General features: G+C 33.2%; 1 protein-coding gene across 4 annotated transcripts in view; it reads left to right on the top strand.

The window, feature by feature from the left end:
• Positions 1-14,762, top strand: part of ARID2 (AT-rich interaction domain 2) — a 169,833-nt gene that overhangs the window by 123,112 nt on the left and 31,959 nt on the right. For all 4 annotated transcript variants that reach the window (XM_079936949.1, XM_079936951.1, XM_079936952.1 and 1 more), the window contains one exon: positions 4,822-4,970. In XM_079936949.1, coding sequence (XP_079793075.1) covers positions 4,822-4,970 — 149 coding nt within the window. The remainder of the gene's footprint in view (positions 1-4,821; positions 4,971-14,762) is intronic.

Genomic DNA, 14,762 nt, shown 5'->3' with positions numbered 1-14,762 from the left:
GACTTCCAGACTTTTGCAGAATGCTCAGAGCTGGAAAGACTGCAGGGAAACGTCCCTGCTGAGAATGGCCAATGGGTAATCCTTCCTAATACCATTGTTACTTAATTTTTCTTTGCTCAGTTTTGTTCCTTCTCACTCCCATTAATCAGCTGTATTAATTTCATTACAGAAAAAAAGCTAGCAACAAATAAAGGAGAAAGATATCTGAAAGTAATATAGCCATAGATTTTGTTTTTAAGTAGTATTTAGCTGGGTAGGTTATATAAATACAAAATAAATTGTACTTCAAGGCACATTTCTTTATTTGTAACTATTTTTTTTTCAATCTGTTACATCTGCAAGTTAGAGTGCAATATGGGTACCGTTTCTGAAAGTCATACTCTCTTCCACTATTCATGAATTTGTATCTGCTGGAGGCATAGTATTAGATTGGCATGTAAAATAATAAAAATGAAAGAAAATTAGTTATAAATACTTACCTAAAGACTTGTCTTTTTCAGGAGCATGTAAAACACATGTTGAGTATATCTGTATCTGTTCATCCCATGATCTGATGCCATACCTAATTCTTGTATATAAAGATAGTTTACTTAAGGATGTACTTATTTAAGGCATTTTATAGATGCTGCTCCTCAGTTTCCTGTCCTTCATACATGAATCCTTTCTGACATAGTGCCAACACTGAATATGGGTATCTTCCTGGTCCCTTTCTTTCTTTGATAAAGCGTTTGAAAAGTTACTCAACCCATCAGAAAGCATACCTGCAGCCTCAAGGGGGCAGTGTTTAGTCATAGCCATAGAAAATCATTTTAGCAAGAGTCACAAGAATGTCATTTTAATGTGTTTTTTTTTCAAAGAGTATTACTGCTTAGATTAGTAGACTAGTAGTACACTGTAATAACTAAAGTCATTACCACTAAACGTATTTTTTTGTTTACATTTCAATGTGTTCTTATAAGACAGGCTTGGTATGTATATATTATCTAGTTATACTTAATAAGAGGAAAAAAACTGGATAGTTTAGGAAAATAAGGGAATATTAGAGCAGAAAGAGCCTTAGATATTATCTTGTCCATAACCCTCATTTTTAAGAGTTGAATGAACTCTCCCACGCTCACAGAGACCTCTTTTCCAGTGATTTCTGTTATTGTCTTAATTCTGTTCTCTAAAGATCTGTACTACATTTAGACTAAATGTAATCTCTTTTATATCACATTTAGAGTAAATCTAATTCTTTTTCCTTACAAGCATTTAAAAGTATCTCTCCTTACTCACCTCTTCTTTAGAGTGTATTTTCCTATTCATTTCAGTTAGACCTTAGGTGTTATAGTGTCTGGTTTATTCATCATCCTGTTTACCTCAACCGGTTCCACTTTCTAAGTGGCTTTCAAAATGTGTAGCTAGAATTGAACACAGTATTTCATTACTACTTAGTAAATAATTTATTTTGAGAAAAATAAATTATGACTTTGTAGTTTTTCTAACACAGTTTGAATGTTTAAATTTTAGTCTTATTCTAAGGTTTTTTAAAAGCTTAATATTAATAAGAAAGTAAACATTTAAGAACTTCAAATCCCGTCATATATCAGAAAGTATCATCAGTACAGTCTAGACTTTTCAGCCGTAGTTTATTCTTGAAAAGATGATAAAGGCAAGATTACAATTTCTTATTCTAACAAAAAGAAATATCTTTGCCAAAAATAAAACTGCTACATTAACATTTTTAGATAATTTTACATTACAAAAGGAATCAGAATTATTTCATATTCTTTGTGTAATTTTACTTTTCTGGTCACACACTACTGGAGAGGTACTATAATATGAAAAATTAGTTCTACCTCAATAGAGTAGAGCAATGGTAAAGAATATTGCTGAAGAGTGATCATTCCAAAAACATGATTTTGAGACCTACTTTTACATTCACATTTGAGTTAGGGTTATGGTTAATGATCGGGCCCTTTTACATCCTAAAAGAAATATATTTTGCATCTTATGTAAAAGACCTAGTTCTTAAAACGTAATTAAGTAGTACTTGGAAAAACATATAAACAACCTATTTAAAAATTAGTTTTGTTGAAAGAAATGTGTAATTTTTTATTATAGGAGGAAACCTAAAAACACTCCTTTAGTCAAAGAAAATATGAGTCTTGGAATTTCTCATTTGGTACCTTTTATAAGTACTGTACTTCTTTTTGTTTCATTGATATATTTATCTCTCTTTATTTTTTTTTGTTGTTTCTTGTTTTTTACTGTGAAAATGTTTAAACATACAGAAAAGTAGAGCCAATAAGCCTCCATGTATCCTTCACCCAGCTTTAGATATTGTCACCATTTTGCCTTTCTAGTTTCATCTCTTCCCCACCACCATTTTTTTCCCTGAAGTAAAGTAAATCCCAAACATTATTTCATTTCACCAATGAATACTTTAGTATATATTTATAAATACTTTTAAATATATATATATATACACATTATATGGATAATAGTAGTTTAATATTATATGACACCCAGTTCATGCTCAGTGTTCCCTAGTTGTCTTTAAAAATGTGTTTCTTAAACATTTTGTTTGAATTAGGATCTACAAGTTTTCTGCACATTGCATTTGGTTAATATGTCTTTTATTCCTTCTTAATTTAACAGCTTGGATTAACTGCAGTTATCCTTGCCACATCCCTCATTAATCATTAACAATTGGAGCTAAAATACCCTATGATTCCCTGTTATTTAACTTTTCTGTATGAGACCAGTAAGAGTTCTACATTGAAGAAGAAAAAATAGGATAAAGCTTTGTTAGCACTTATAAAAACAAAAATAAGCTTAATTTACAAATATATGACAGGAGAGTCAATAAAATACCAAATGTAAATGGTAATAGTGTAGGGGACCAGAAAGTTCATTATGAAGGAATTTGGTAGCTCTGACAAATTTACCCTTTAGATAAAATTCTGGGATTATATTTGTGTCAGTATTTGTATTTGGCTCAAACTGATCCTTTTGGCTACTCCTATTTATTAGAGTTTCCTGGAATTTTTTATGCAGTATTTTCATTTCAAGGAAATAGTTTGACTAATTTTTTGCTGTTGTTGTTGTAAATAGATTGATTCTAATGTTATCTTCCCTTCCTTTCTCTCTGATCCTCTTCTCTCCCCACCCCCACCCCCAAAACCCCCAGTTCTGCTTTCTTACTCTTAGTTTATATGGCTTTAAGAATCCACAGGTGAATGATTGTCAATCCATGTTCCCAGCTTTAACTTCTGTTGATAGATAATTGCACTTATTGATCTGTCCCTGTCTCCAAAGTGAACTCATCATCTTTCCTCCAAAATATGGTTTCCCTCTGGACTTTTCTATTAGCATAAATAATAATTGTAACAATTGGCATTTACTGAGAATCAGAGCCAGGCTCTTCACGTATCGTTTCTCTCGTCTTCCCACCATCCCAAAAGTTAGATTTTATTATTTACACTTTATAGATGAGGGAATTAAGGATCAGAGAGGTTAAGTAGTTTGCCCAGGGTCACATAGCTAGTTAAAAGGTAGATTGAAATTCTGAGTCCTGATCTGTCAAGCTGGAAAGTCCACATCCTACCCATGATATCTGTACTGCCCTAAAATGCATGTTTTTCATGCATGTATATGTTTTCTCACTAACAACATGATAAAATAGTAAGAGTGGGACCCTATTAGAGAAATAACTTCAATCACATCCCAAAGTAGATTTTTTTTTTTTCTTAGAACTTGGAACTCAGAAGTTCTTATGACTTCACATTTCTAAGAACCTTTTCTTTTGGCATTTTATTCTCTTCATTTATTCATTTTTATGCTGTGGCCTTATGTGTTGTGTTTTGTCTATTTTTAAAAAATTATTATGACTTTCAGTAAGAGGTTTTCAGCAATTTTTAACTTAATTTTGCTCCACTATTTCCAATATTACCTTATAAATAAACAAATATATTTAATATTTTCCCAAAGTTTAAATGTATTACCTTTAAACAATGTTTTGAAAATGATGTGCTACCATTTCTGTGAGAAATTTAGTATTTTTTCCTTTGTGGTATGTATGTTATGAGTGAAATCTGAATTAAACTTCAAAGAAAATATATTGCCTCAAATTGTTTTAAGCTACATTATAATTATTATGTGTTTTTCAGAGAGAAAGGATGGGATATAGAAGAGAAAAAAATGTAGCTTATATTAAAAAGACTTACGCATACAATTAGAATCCTTGTATTATCCATCAAAACTTATAACCGAGCAACTTTAAAGACTAAAGTTGTTAGTTAAAATAGCTTTTGCTGCAAAGTAATATTTACAACATTTTACTTATATGGTTATGTCATTTTTAACATCTGAAATTCCCTTTGCTTTTTACTATATATTGTTTTATATTCATTAAAATCTTAAAGGAAATATTATACAAAGAAGAAATAATTTGCAGTTGATTTTTTTGTGAAGAATATATGTAAGTAAATCAAATGGGTGAATTTATAATAAATTTCTCTTTTTAATCTATAATTGTGTTTCTACCCAATTTTATTAATTTAAAAAATCTTAATTCTAAATAATGTATATTCTGTGATAGTAACAACAATGCAATCTTGCTCTAATTCATATGAAATGAATTTGACTTCCTAAACATATTTCTAAAATTAGTTATCTCTTAAAAGAGTTTCTAAAAGGTAATCATTAAAATTACAAATATAAATTTTATATGTTGGAAGTGCATAACTATCAATGTAATCAAATTCTTAAGCCTATGCTATAAGATATGAATGTTTTTCAGTGTCATTTCACAAACTGTGTGGTTGTGCTTTTTCACAGAACACTCCTATGACACCTTCACCAGCTGTTCAAGTACAGAGCCAGCCTAACAGTTCTCAGCCTTCTCCATTCAGTGCATCTAGTCAACATGGAGATCCAGTGAGAAAACCTGGGCACAACTTCATGTGTCTGTGGCAATCTTGTAAAAAGTAAATGGCAGTTCTATTTGATATATGTAAATGCTCTTTATTCTGGAATGCCTTTGTATTTAAATTCCTGTCATCTCTAGTTTCATGAGAATTTTCTTTTGAAACCACTAACTTTTCAGCAAAAATATTTTATGTTAGAAGTGATATTTATGTAGATCCAGTGGTACCTAAGCCAAGAAATTTATATAAATGGTGGAAAGAGCTTCATTGCCTTATGGTAGTTATTAGAGAATATTTCAGTATTAGTTTTTAACAAAAGAAAATCAGCTAAGAATTTGATTTTATATTTGCCTATGAAAAGAGATAGGTTTTTTAAAGTGACTTGTAGTGGTAGTCATAGAATTCCTATATAACAGAAACTTAAAGATAATCTCTTATTGAAGAATGATTTGTCTTAAATTTGAGTTTAAGATGGACACCCCATGAAAATTTTAAAAACCATATTATCTCACAGTTTAATAACTAAGATGAACAATAAGTGGAATTGAATTTCTTAAACAAGGCTTTCTTAGACTTAAAGGAAAACTTGTGAATAATATTGAACTTGAGAATAATATTGTTTAAACTAAAACCTCAGTTCCTGTAACAGTACTCAGCTAAGAACCTTTGCCTTGTCACTTTTTTAGAGCTCTAGGACTAAGGCACTTGTCTTAATAGACATAATATCCTTCATTTTTTTAGATATCAAAGATGCCATTTTACTTTTCCTAACTATAGCAGAAATTGCCTCATCCTTTTGAAAATTGTATTTGCTATTCATAATTTTTATGATATAGACAGATTTCATATATAGATTTGTTGTAGGATTGTGGCTGTCCTTTGTTGTAGGATTGTGGCTGTAGGATTGTGTAGCCTAGGGATTATTAATAGTATGCAAAATTTCTTTGGACAGTGTTTATCAAACTTTAAATCTCAACCCAGCAGCGGGGTCATGAAATCATTTTGGCAAGTCTACCAGGAGGGTTTTGCTTGTTTTTCTTTTCAGTAAAAAAGTGAATAAAATATATCAGATTCCATTATGTTGGTAAGGGTAAGTATTGTTTTCAGTTATATGTGTATATAAGTATGCATATCTAGGTCATAGTGTAAAAATCTGTCAAAAAACTTGTTTAAAATTAGTGCTTTAGGTTCTATTTCTTTCATTTATTTAATTTGACCATTTTTTTTTAAGTTTATGTTGTAAGTTAATTTGAAACTTTTTTCACTGATGTCAAATTCTTTACTTTTTTTTTTTAGATTTTGTTTTTTGTTTTTCCATTGCAAAATAGTAGCTGATGGAGTAGGTAGTCAGTTAATGCTGTTAGTTGACTAAAAAGTTTCAGAATAGCTTCTTTAGATGAAGTGTTAGAGTATTTCAAGAAAAAAAAAATTTGCTGGAAGAGTTAATGAACCTAAATGCACAGCAGTTTCCCATCTTGCTAGTAGGATTAGTGTTACAAAACTTGATGATCTACCTCTTCTTTTTAAGTCTTTTCTGGAAAAGACTCAACAAGACTTCTTAGACCTTATCAATTTTTAAAGTCTTTCTAGATACTGCGTTCGGTAAATAAGTTCAGTTTGATTCTGCAGATACTTACTGAGCACCCTTTTAGAAGGGTTCATGTGCTAGGAGGTAGAGATAAAAGATCACTCTGAGCTTTTAGGGAAGCAGATCCAAAAAACAAATAAATTACAGTTTAAATAAGTACTGTACAAAGATAGTCTTACAGCGTTACTGGCAGCATAATGGACAGTTAATATAATGCCAGGGTGGTTAGAGAAGTTTTGCTATAGACATTTCTTTTGAGTTGGTTGTTAAAGAATGAGTAGGAATTTGTCCTGCAAAAATAATTCCAGTCAGCATAGCAAGTGCAGGGAATTATAGAAGGAGCTAGTTATGCCCAGGGAACTATGAGAAGCTTAGGATACCAAGAGCATAAGGATGTGAGGAGAGTAAAGGCTTTTATTACAGTTGACCCTTCATATCTGCATCTGAGGGTTCCACCGAACATGAATCAAAAATTCTCCCCCCAAAATTCCAGAAAATTTGAAAAAGCAAAACTTGAATTTGCCGTGTGCTGACAGCTATTTACGTAGCATTTGCATTGTATTAGGTATTATAAGTAATCTGTAAATGATTTAAAGTATATGGGAGTATATGCTTCGGTTATATGCAAATACTTTGCCATTTTATATAAAGGACTTGAGCATCTGCAGATTTTGGTATGTAAGGGGGACCTGGAACCAATCCGCAATGGATACCAAGGGATAACTATTCAGTTTTAGTTTCAATTCCAAGTGGAGTAATCCATGTCGTAGCTATTGTCCCTAGATAGCTATGCTCTGATTTCTTTAATATCTGATCAAAAATAGTAATGAAGAATCTTCCTTGTTGCAATCAGATTCAGAACTAAAATTATTTCCTTCACTGATATATTGTTGTGAAATGCGCCATTCACCCTTACATCACACGTATTAGTAATTTCTTTTTTAATCTGCAGGCATGTATCTCTAAAAATTGAGGACCCTACTCTTTAACCATAAGTTATACCCCTGCAGAAAAATAACATTAATTTCTTCAATATTATGAGTTCTTCAGATAGCCAGTCAGTGTTTACATTTCTCCGCTTGTCTTCTGTTTACTTAGAGTTTGAACTGGAATCCAAGATTCAAACATTGACTCTGGTTGAAGTCTTTTAAGTCTCTTTTAATCTGTAGATTACCCCTCCATCTCTCAGTTTTTTTCCTCGCAGTTTTTTGTTGATAAAAGCAGGTCATTTGTCCTGTAGAGCGTCACAGTCTGATTTTGCTGCTATTGTGTAGCATGTTACTCTGACCTTGAATTTTCTGTAAGTTAGTAGTTAGGTCCAGATGTTTGATCAGATTCCAGTTTGATTTTTATGAAGAGTGTTTTAGAAATGGCATTGTGTACTTCCATCAGGCGATAGGTACTATCTTGTGTCTCTTTTTGTGATGTAAACAGCCATTGAAAATTATGGCCTAGATACATTATTTTATTGTTTATAAAATGTAAAACTTTCCTTTTTATCAACTCTGATTTCTCTAAGGAATAGTTTCTAGAGAAAAGGCTAGAGAGATTATTATTTCTCTTATTTACCAATTTTCAAAATAATGAGTTGTTTACTAACACTGCAGAAAGCTGACTATGAGGTTAGGTTTTCTATTTTTTAATTTGCTTTTGATTTTAGTATCATTGGGAACGAACTTATAAACATAAACATATTTGAGGTATTTCAGTGCATTGCAGTTGTTATATCCTTCTTAGTGTTCAACTTGTCCCATCTTTGGCCAGTGAAAGCCTCTTCAAGCTGGTTATGATCTTAATATGTCTTTGATAGCTTCCTTGCTCTCTGTTAGATGGAATGTTCCAGACTTAACTTGTATATCTCCTGCCCCATATGGGGAATCAACTGTTTCTCCAAGGACGTCTGGTGTCTTTTAATGGGAAATGATATTTAGTCTAGGCTTCAGGGAGTACCCATTGCTTTTAAGTTGGTTATTGCTTCTAGGACTTTTCAGTGGACAGACTAGAAAAACTAATGGTTTTTATTTCATGTTTAGAAAGACCTTCTCAATGCTTAGATCATAAAATACACATTTTGTTGCCTTCTGCACTGTAATATTTTTTTGATCCATCTGTAATTTAGTTTCATGTATAAAGTGAACTGTGAATCTAACTATTGTTTTCCAAATGACTAACATATTGATGAGTGCATTTTTTCTTTAGGCATTCGAATGGCTACCCTCAATATGTACTAAATTTCTGTATGCTTTTTCTGTTTCTGAATCACTTGTTATCCGAGTGGTCTCTGTCCTTATCATACTGTCACTTTCAGTTTTGATGTTGGATGGCAAGTTCCACCTCCTAATTTTGTTTTTCAGTGTTTCTCATTATTGTTTCAAGCACTTACCTTGCACCAGGCACTGTGTTAGGTTTTGAAATTAGAGTGATGTATAAATCAGACTTGATACCTGCACAGATATTTATCCTTTCAAATGAACTTTAGAATGTTTCCAGAGATTCCCCCAGGAAAGCATGTTGGGATTTTCATTTTAATTCCTTTTAGTGAATAGGTATTTTTGTTTGTTTTTAGGTAGTGACTATTTTTCCAGTATTGATTTTTTCCTTATAAGAAAACAGTATCATCCCATGGTATTATAGTCTTTTTCACCCCAGTAGAGCTTTAACATTTTCTTCACATAAATCCTGCAACTTTATTGAGTTTATTGCTAGTTATAGTTCTTTTTTCTTGTTAACCATAAATGATCTTAACTTCTACTGTATTTTTAACTGGTGGTTGTTTTCTGTATTTATGCCTCGTAGTTTGTCCTCTCATCCAATTATAATATCTAATGTTTCCAGAACAGTTATATAATAGTAGAGTGGTAAAATTTATCTTCTTTCTTTTTTGTTTTTAATCCCTGTCCTAAAAATGTTGTGAGGGTGTAGCCCCATTGCATGTACACTTGTTTATAATGTCACAATGTATTGTTATACTAATTTGACATATGCATCATAAAACATGCACAAACCAGCAAATAAAAGAGTATCATTTAGGGCTTCCCTGGTGGCATAGTGGTTGAGAGCCCGCCTGCCAACGCAGGGGACACGGGCTCGTGCCCCGGTCCGGGAAGATCCCACATGCCGCAGAGCGGGCTGGGTCCGTGAGCCATGGCCACTGAGCCTGCACATCTGGAGCCTGTGCTCCGCAACGGGAGAGGCCACAACAGTGAGAGGCCCGCGTACCGCAAAAAAAAAAAAAAAAAAAAAAATCATTTAAAATGGCACAAACATTATAAATGACTTTAAAATGTATATTATTGTGTTTATAACATATTTGCTCTTACTAAAAACTCATCATTATTAGTCACACTTTAAATAAGAACAATGTAATTGAATAGGCTTCATTTTTTTTTTTAATCTTAGTTCAATACAATGTGATGAAGCAGTACTAGGTTCAGTTTATTTTGAGATTTAATTTTAATGACTGTCAGAGTAAAGAAAGATTAAAAAATACTTAGACCTAGATGGAAGAAATACTCTTGAAATCATGAAATTCATCTTTTTAATTTCATGCATAATTATGCTAATGTTTCATTGCTATTGAAATGGAGCTGTTAAACAGCCTGTTGTACTTGCAAACTAATTGAATGATACTGCATTTTATTTACTTATTTATTTATTTTAATTGAAAAATAGTTCATTTACAATGTTGTGTTTGTTTCTGGTATACAGCAAAGTGATTCAATTATATATATGTTTTTTTCAGATTTTTTTCCATTACTGGTTATTACAAGATACTGAACATAGTTCCCTGTGCTATAAAGTAGGACCTTGTTATTTATCTATTTTATTTAATGTAGTGTTTATCTGTTAATCCCAAGCTCCTAATTTATCCCTCACTACCCCACTTTGGTAACTGTAAATTTGTTTTCTGTGTCTGTTGAATCTGTTTCTGTTTTGTAAATAAGTTCATTAGTATAATTTGTTTAGATTCCACATATAGGTGATATCGTATGATAGTTGTCTTTCTCTGTCTGACTTACTTCACTTAGTATGATAATCTTTAGGGCCATCCATGTTGCTACAAATGGCATTACTTCATTCATTTTTGCCTGAGTAATATTCCATTGTATGTATGTGTGTGTGTGTGTGTGTGTATATATATATATATATATATAAATATGTAAATAAATAAATATATATATATATACCACATCTTATTTATCCATTCATCTGACAATGGACATTTAGGTTGTTTCCATGTTTTGGCTATTGTGAATAGTTCTGCTATGAACATTGAAGTGCATGTATCTTTTCAAATTAGAGTTCTCTCCAAATATATGCCAGGGAGTGGGATTGCAGGGTCTTATGGTAACTCTATGTTTAGTTTTTAGTTTTTTAAGGAAGCTCCGTACTGTTCTCCATAGTGGCTACACCAATTTACATTCCAACCAACAGTTAGGGGTGTTCCTTTTTCTCCACACCCTCTCAAGCATTTGTTATTTGTAGACTTTTTGATGATGACCATTCTGACTGGTATGAGGTGATACCTCATTGTAGTTTTGGCTTCCATTTCTCTACTAATTAGTGATATTGAGCATCCTTTCATGTGCCTATTAGTCAACTGTATTTCTTCTTCAGAGAAAAGTCTATATATGTCTTCTGCCCATTTTTTTTTACATCTTTATTGGAGTATAATTGCTTTACAATGGTGTGTTATTTTCTGCTTCATAACACAGTGAATCAGTTATACATATACATATGTTCCCATATCTGTTCCCTCTTGCGTCTCCCTCCCTCCCACCCTCCCTATCCCAACCCTCCAGGCGGTCACAAAGCACCGAGCTGATCTCCCTGTGCTATGCGACTGCTTCCCACTAGCTATCTACCTTACGTTTGGTAGTGTATATATGTCCATGCCACTCTCTCGCTTTGTCACAGCTTACCCTTCCCCCGCCCCATATCCTCAAGTCGATTCTCTAGTAGGTCTGTGTCTTTATTCCTGTCTTACCCCTAGGTTCTTCATGACATTTTTTTCCCCTTAAATTCCATATATATGTGTTAGCATACGGTATTTGTCTTTCTCTTTCTGACTTACTTCACTCTGTATGACAGCCTCTAGGTCTATCCACCTCATTACAAATAGCTCAATTTCGTTTCTTTTTATGGCTCAGTAATATTCCATTGTATATATGTGCCACATCTTCTTTATCCATTCATTTGTTTATGGACACTTAGGTTGTTTCCATGTCCTGGCTATTGTAAATAGAGCTGCAATGAACATTTTGGTACATGACTCTTTTTGAATTATGGTTCTCTCAGGGTATATGCCCAGTAGTGGGATTGCTGGGTCATATGGTAGTTCTGTTTGTAGTTTTTTAAGGAACCTCCATACTATTCTCCATAGTGGCTGTATCAATTCACATTCCCACCAGCAGTGCACAAGTGTTCCTTTTCTCCACACCCTCTCCAGCATTTATTGTTTCTAGATTGTTTGATAATGGCCATTCTGACTGGTGTGAGATGATATCTCATTGTAGTTTTGATTTGCATTTCTCTGATGATTAATGATGTTGAGCATTCTTTCATGTGTTTGTTGGCAATCTGTATATCTTCTTTGGAGAAATGTCTATTTAGGTCTTCTGCCCATTTTTGGATTGGGTTGTTTGCTTTTTTGTTATTGAGCTGCATGAACTGCTTATAAATTTTGGAGAATAATCCTTTGTCAGTTGCTTCATTTGCAAATATTTTCTCCCATTCTGAGGGTTGTCTTTTCGTCTTGTTTATGGTTTCCTTTGCTGTGCAAAAGCTTTTAAGTTTCATTAGGTCCCATTTGTTTATTGTTGTTTTTATTTCCATTTCTCCAGGAAGTGGGTCAAAAAAGATCTTGCTGTGATTTATGTCATAGAGTGTTTTGCCTATGTTTTTCTCTAAGATTTTAATAGTTTCTGGCCTTACATTTAGGTCTTTAATCCATTTTGAGCTAATTTTTGTGTATGGTGTTAGGGAGTGATCTAGTCTCATACTTTTACATGTAGCTGTCCAGTTTTCCCAGCACCACTTATTGAAGAGGCTGTCCTTTCTCCACTCTACATTCCTGCCTCCTTTATCAAACATAAGGTGACCATATGTGCGTGGGTTTATCTCTGGGCTTTCTATCCTGTTCCATTGATCTATATTTCTGTTTTTGTGCTGGTACCATACTGTCTTGATTACTGTAGCTTTGTAGTATAGTCTGAAGTCAGGGAGCCTGATTCCTCCAGCTCCGTTTTTTGTTCTCAAGATTGCTTTGGATATTTGGGGTCTTTTGTGTTTCCATACAAATTGTGAAATTTTTTGTTCTAGTTCTGTGAAAAATGCCAGTGGTAGTTTGATAGGGATTGCATTGAATCTGTAGATTGCTTTGGGTAGTACAGTCATTTTCACAATGTTGATTCTTCCAATCCAAGAACATGGTATATCTCTCCATCTATTTGTATCATCTTTAATTTCTTTCATCAGTGTCTTATAATTTTCTGCATACAGGTCTTTTGTCTCCTTGGGTAGGTTTATTCCTAGATATTTTATTCTCTTTGTTGCAATGGTAAATGGGAGTGTTTTCTTGATTTCACTTTCAGATTTTTAATTATTAGTGTATAGGAATGCCAGAGATTTCTGTGCATTAATTTTTTATCCTGCTACTTTACCAAATTCATTGATTAGCTTTAGCAGTTTTCTGGTAGCATCTTTAGGATTCTCTATGTATAGTATCATGTCATCTGCAAACAGTGACAGCTTTACTTCTTCTTTTCCGATTTGAATTCCTTTTATTTCCTTTTCTTCTCTGATTGCTGTGGCTAAAACTTCCAAAACTATGTTGAATAAGAGTGGTGAGAGTGGGCAACCTTGTCTTCTTCCTGATCTTAGTGGAAATGCTTTCAGTTTTTCACCATTGAGGACGATGTTGGCTGCAGGTTTATCATATATGGCCCTTATTATGTTGAGGAAAGTTCCCTCTAGGCCTACTTTCTGCAGGGTTTTTATCATAAATGGGTGTTGAATTTTGACAAAAGCTTTCTCTGCATCTATTGAGGTGATCATATGGTTTTTCTCCTTCAGTTTGTTAATATGGTGTATCACGTTGACTGATTTGCGTATATTGAAGAATCCTTGCATTCCTGGAATAAACCCCACTTGATCATGGTGTATGATCCTTTTAGTGTGCTGTTGGATTCTGTTTGCTAGTATTTTGTTGGGGATTTTTGCATCTGTGTTTATCAGTGATATTGGCCTGCAGTTTTCCTTTTTTGTTACATCCTTGTCTGGTTTTGGTATTAAGGTGATGGTGGCCTCGTAGAAGGAATTTGGGAGTGTTCCTCCCTCTGCTATATGTTGGAAGAGTGTGAGAAGCATAGGTGTTAGCTCTTCTCTAAATGTTTGATAGAATTCGCCTGTGAAGCCATCTGTTCCTGGGCTTTTGTTTGTTGGAAGATTTTTAATCACAGTTTCAATTTCAGTGCTTGTGATTGGTCTGTTCATATTTTCTATTTCTTCCTGATTCAGTCTTGGCAGGTTGTGCATTTCTAAGAATTTGTCCATTTCTTCCAGGTTGTCCTTTTTATTGGCATAGAGTTGCTTGTAGTAATCACTCATGATCTTTTGTATTTCTGCAGTGTCAGTTGTTACTTCTCCTTTTTCATTTCTAATTCTATTGATTTGAGTCTTCTCCCTTCTTTTCTTGATGAGTCTGGGTAATGGTTTATCTTCTCAAAGAACCAGCTTTTAGTGTTATTGATCTTTGCTATCGTTTCCTTCATTAGTTTTTCATTTATTTCTGATCTGATTTTTATGATTTCTTCTGCTAACTTTGGGGTTTTTTTGTTCTTCTCTCTCTAATTGCTTTAGGTGCAAGGTTAGGTTGTTTATTCGAGATGTTTCCTGTTTCTTAAGGTAAGATTGTATTGCTATAAACTTACCTCTTAGAACTGCTTTTGCTGCATCCCATAGTTATTGGGTCGTCGTGTCTCCATTGTCATTTGTTTCTAGGTACTTTTTGATTTCCTCTTTGATTTCTTCAGTGATCACTTCATTATTAAGTAGTGTATTGTTTAGCCTCCATGTGTATGTATTTTTTACAGATCATTTCCTGTAATTCATACATAGTCTCGTAGCGTTGTGGTCGGAAAAGATACTTGATACAATTTCAATTTTCTTAAATTTACCAAGGCTTGATTTGTGACCCAAGATGTGATCTATCCTGGAGAATGTTCCATGAGCCCTTGAGAAAAATTTGTATTCCGTTGTTTTTG

This window comes from Stenella coeruleoalba (genome assembly GCF_951394435.1).
Source record: "Stenella coeruleoalba genome assembly, chromosome: 11".
In the NCBI taxonomy this organism is placed as follows: Eukaryota; Metazoa; Chordata; class Mammalia; order Artiodactyla; family Delphinidae; genus Stenella; species Stenella coeruleoalba.
Note: the sequence above shows the minus strand (reverse complement) of the source record. Positions and strands in the feature narration are given on the sequence as shown.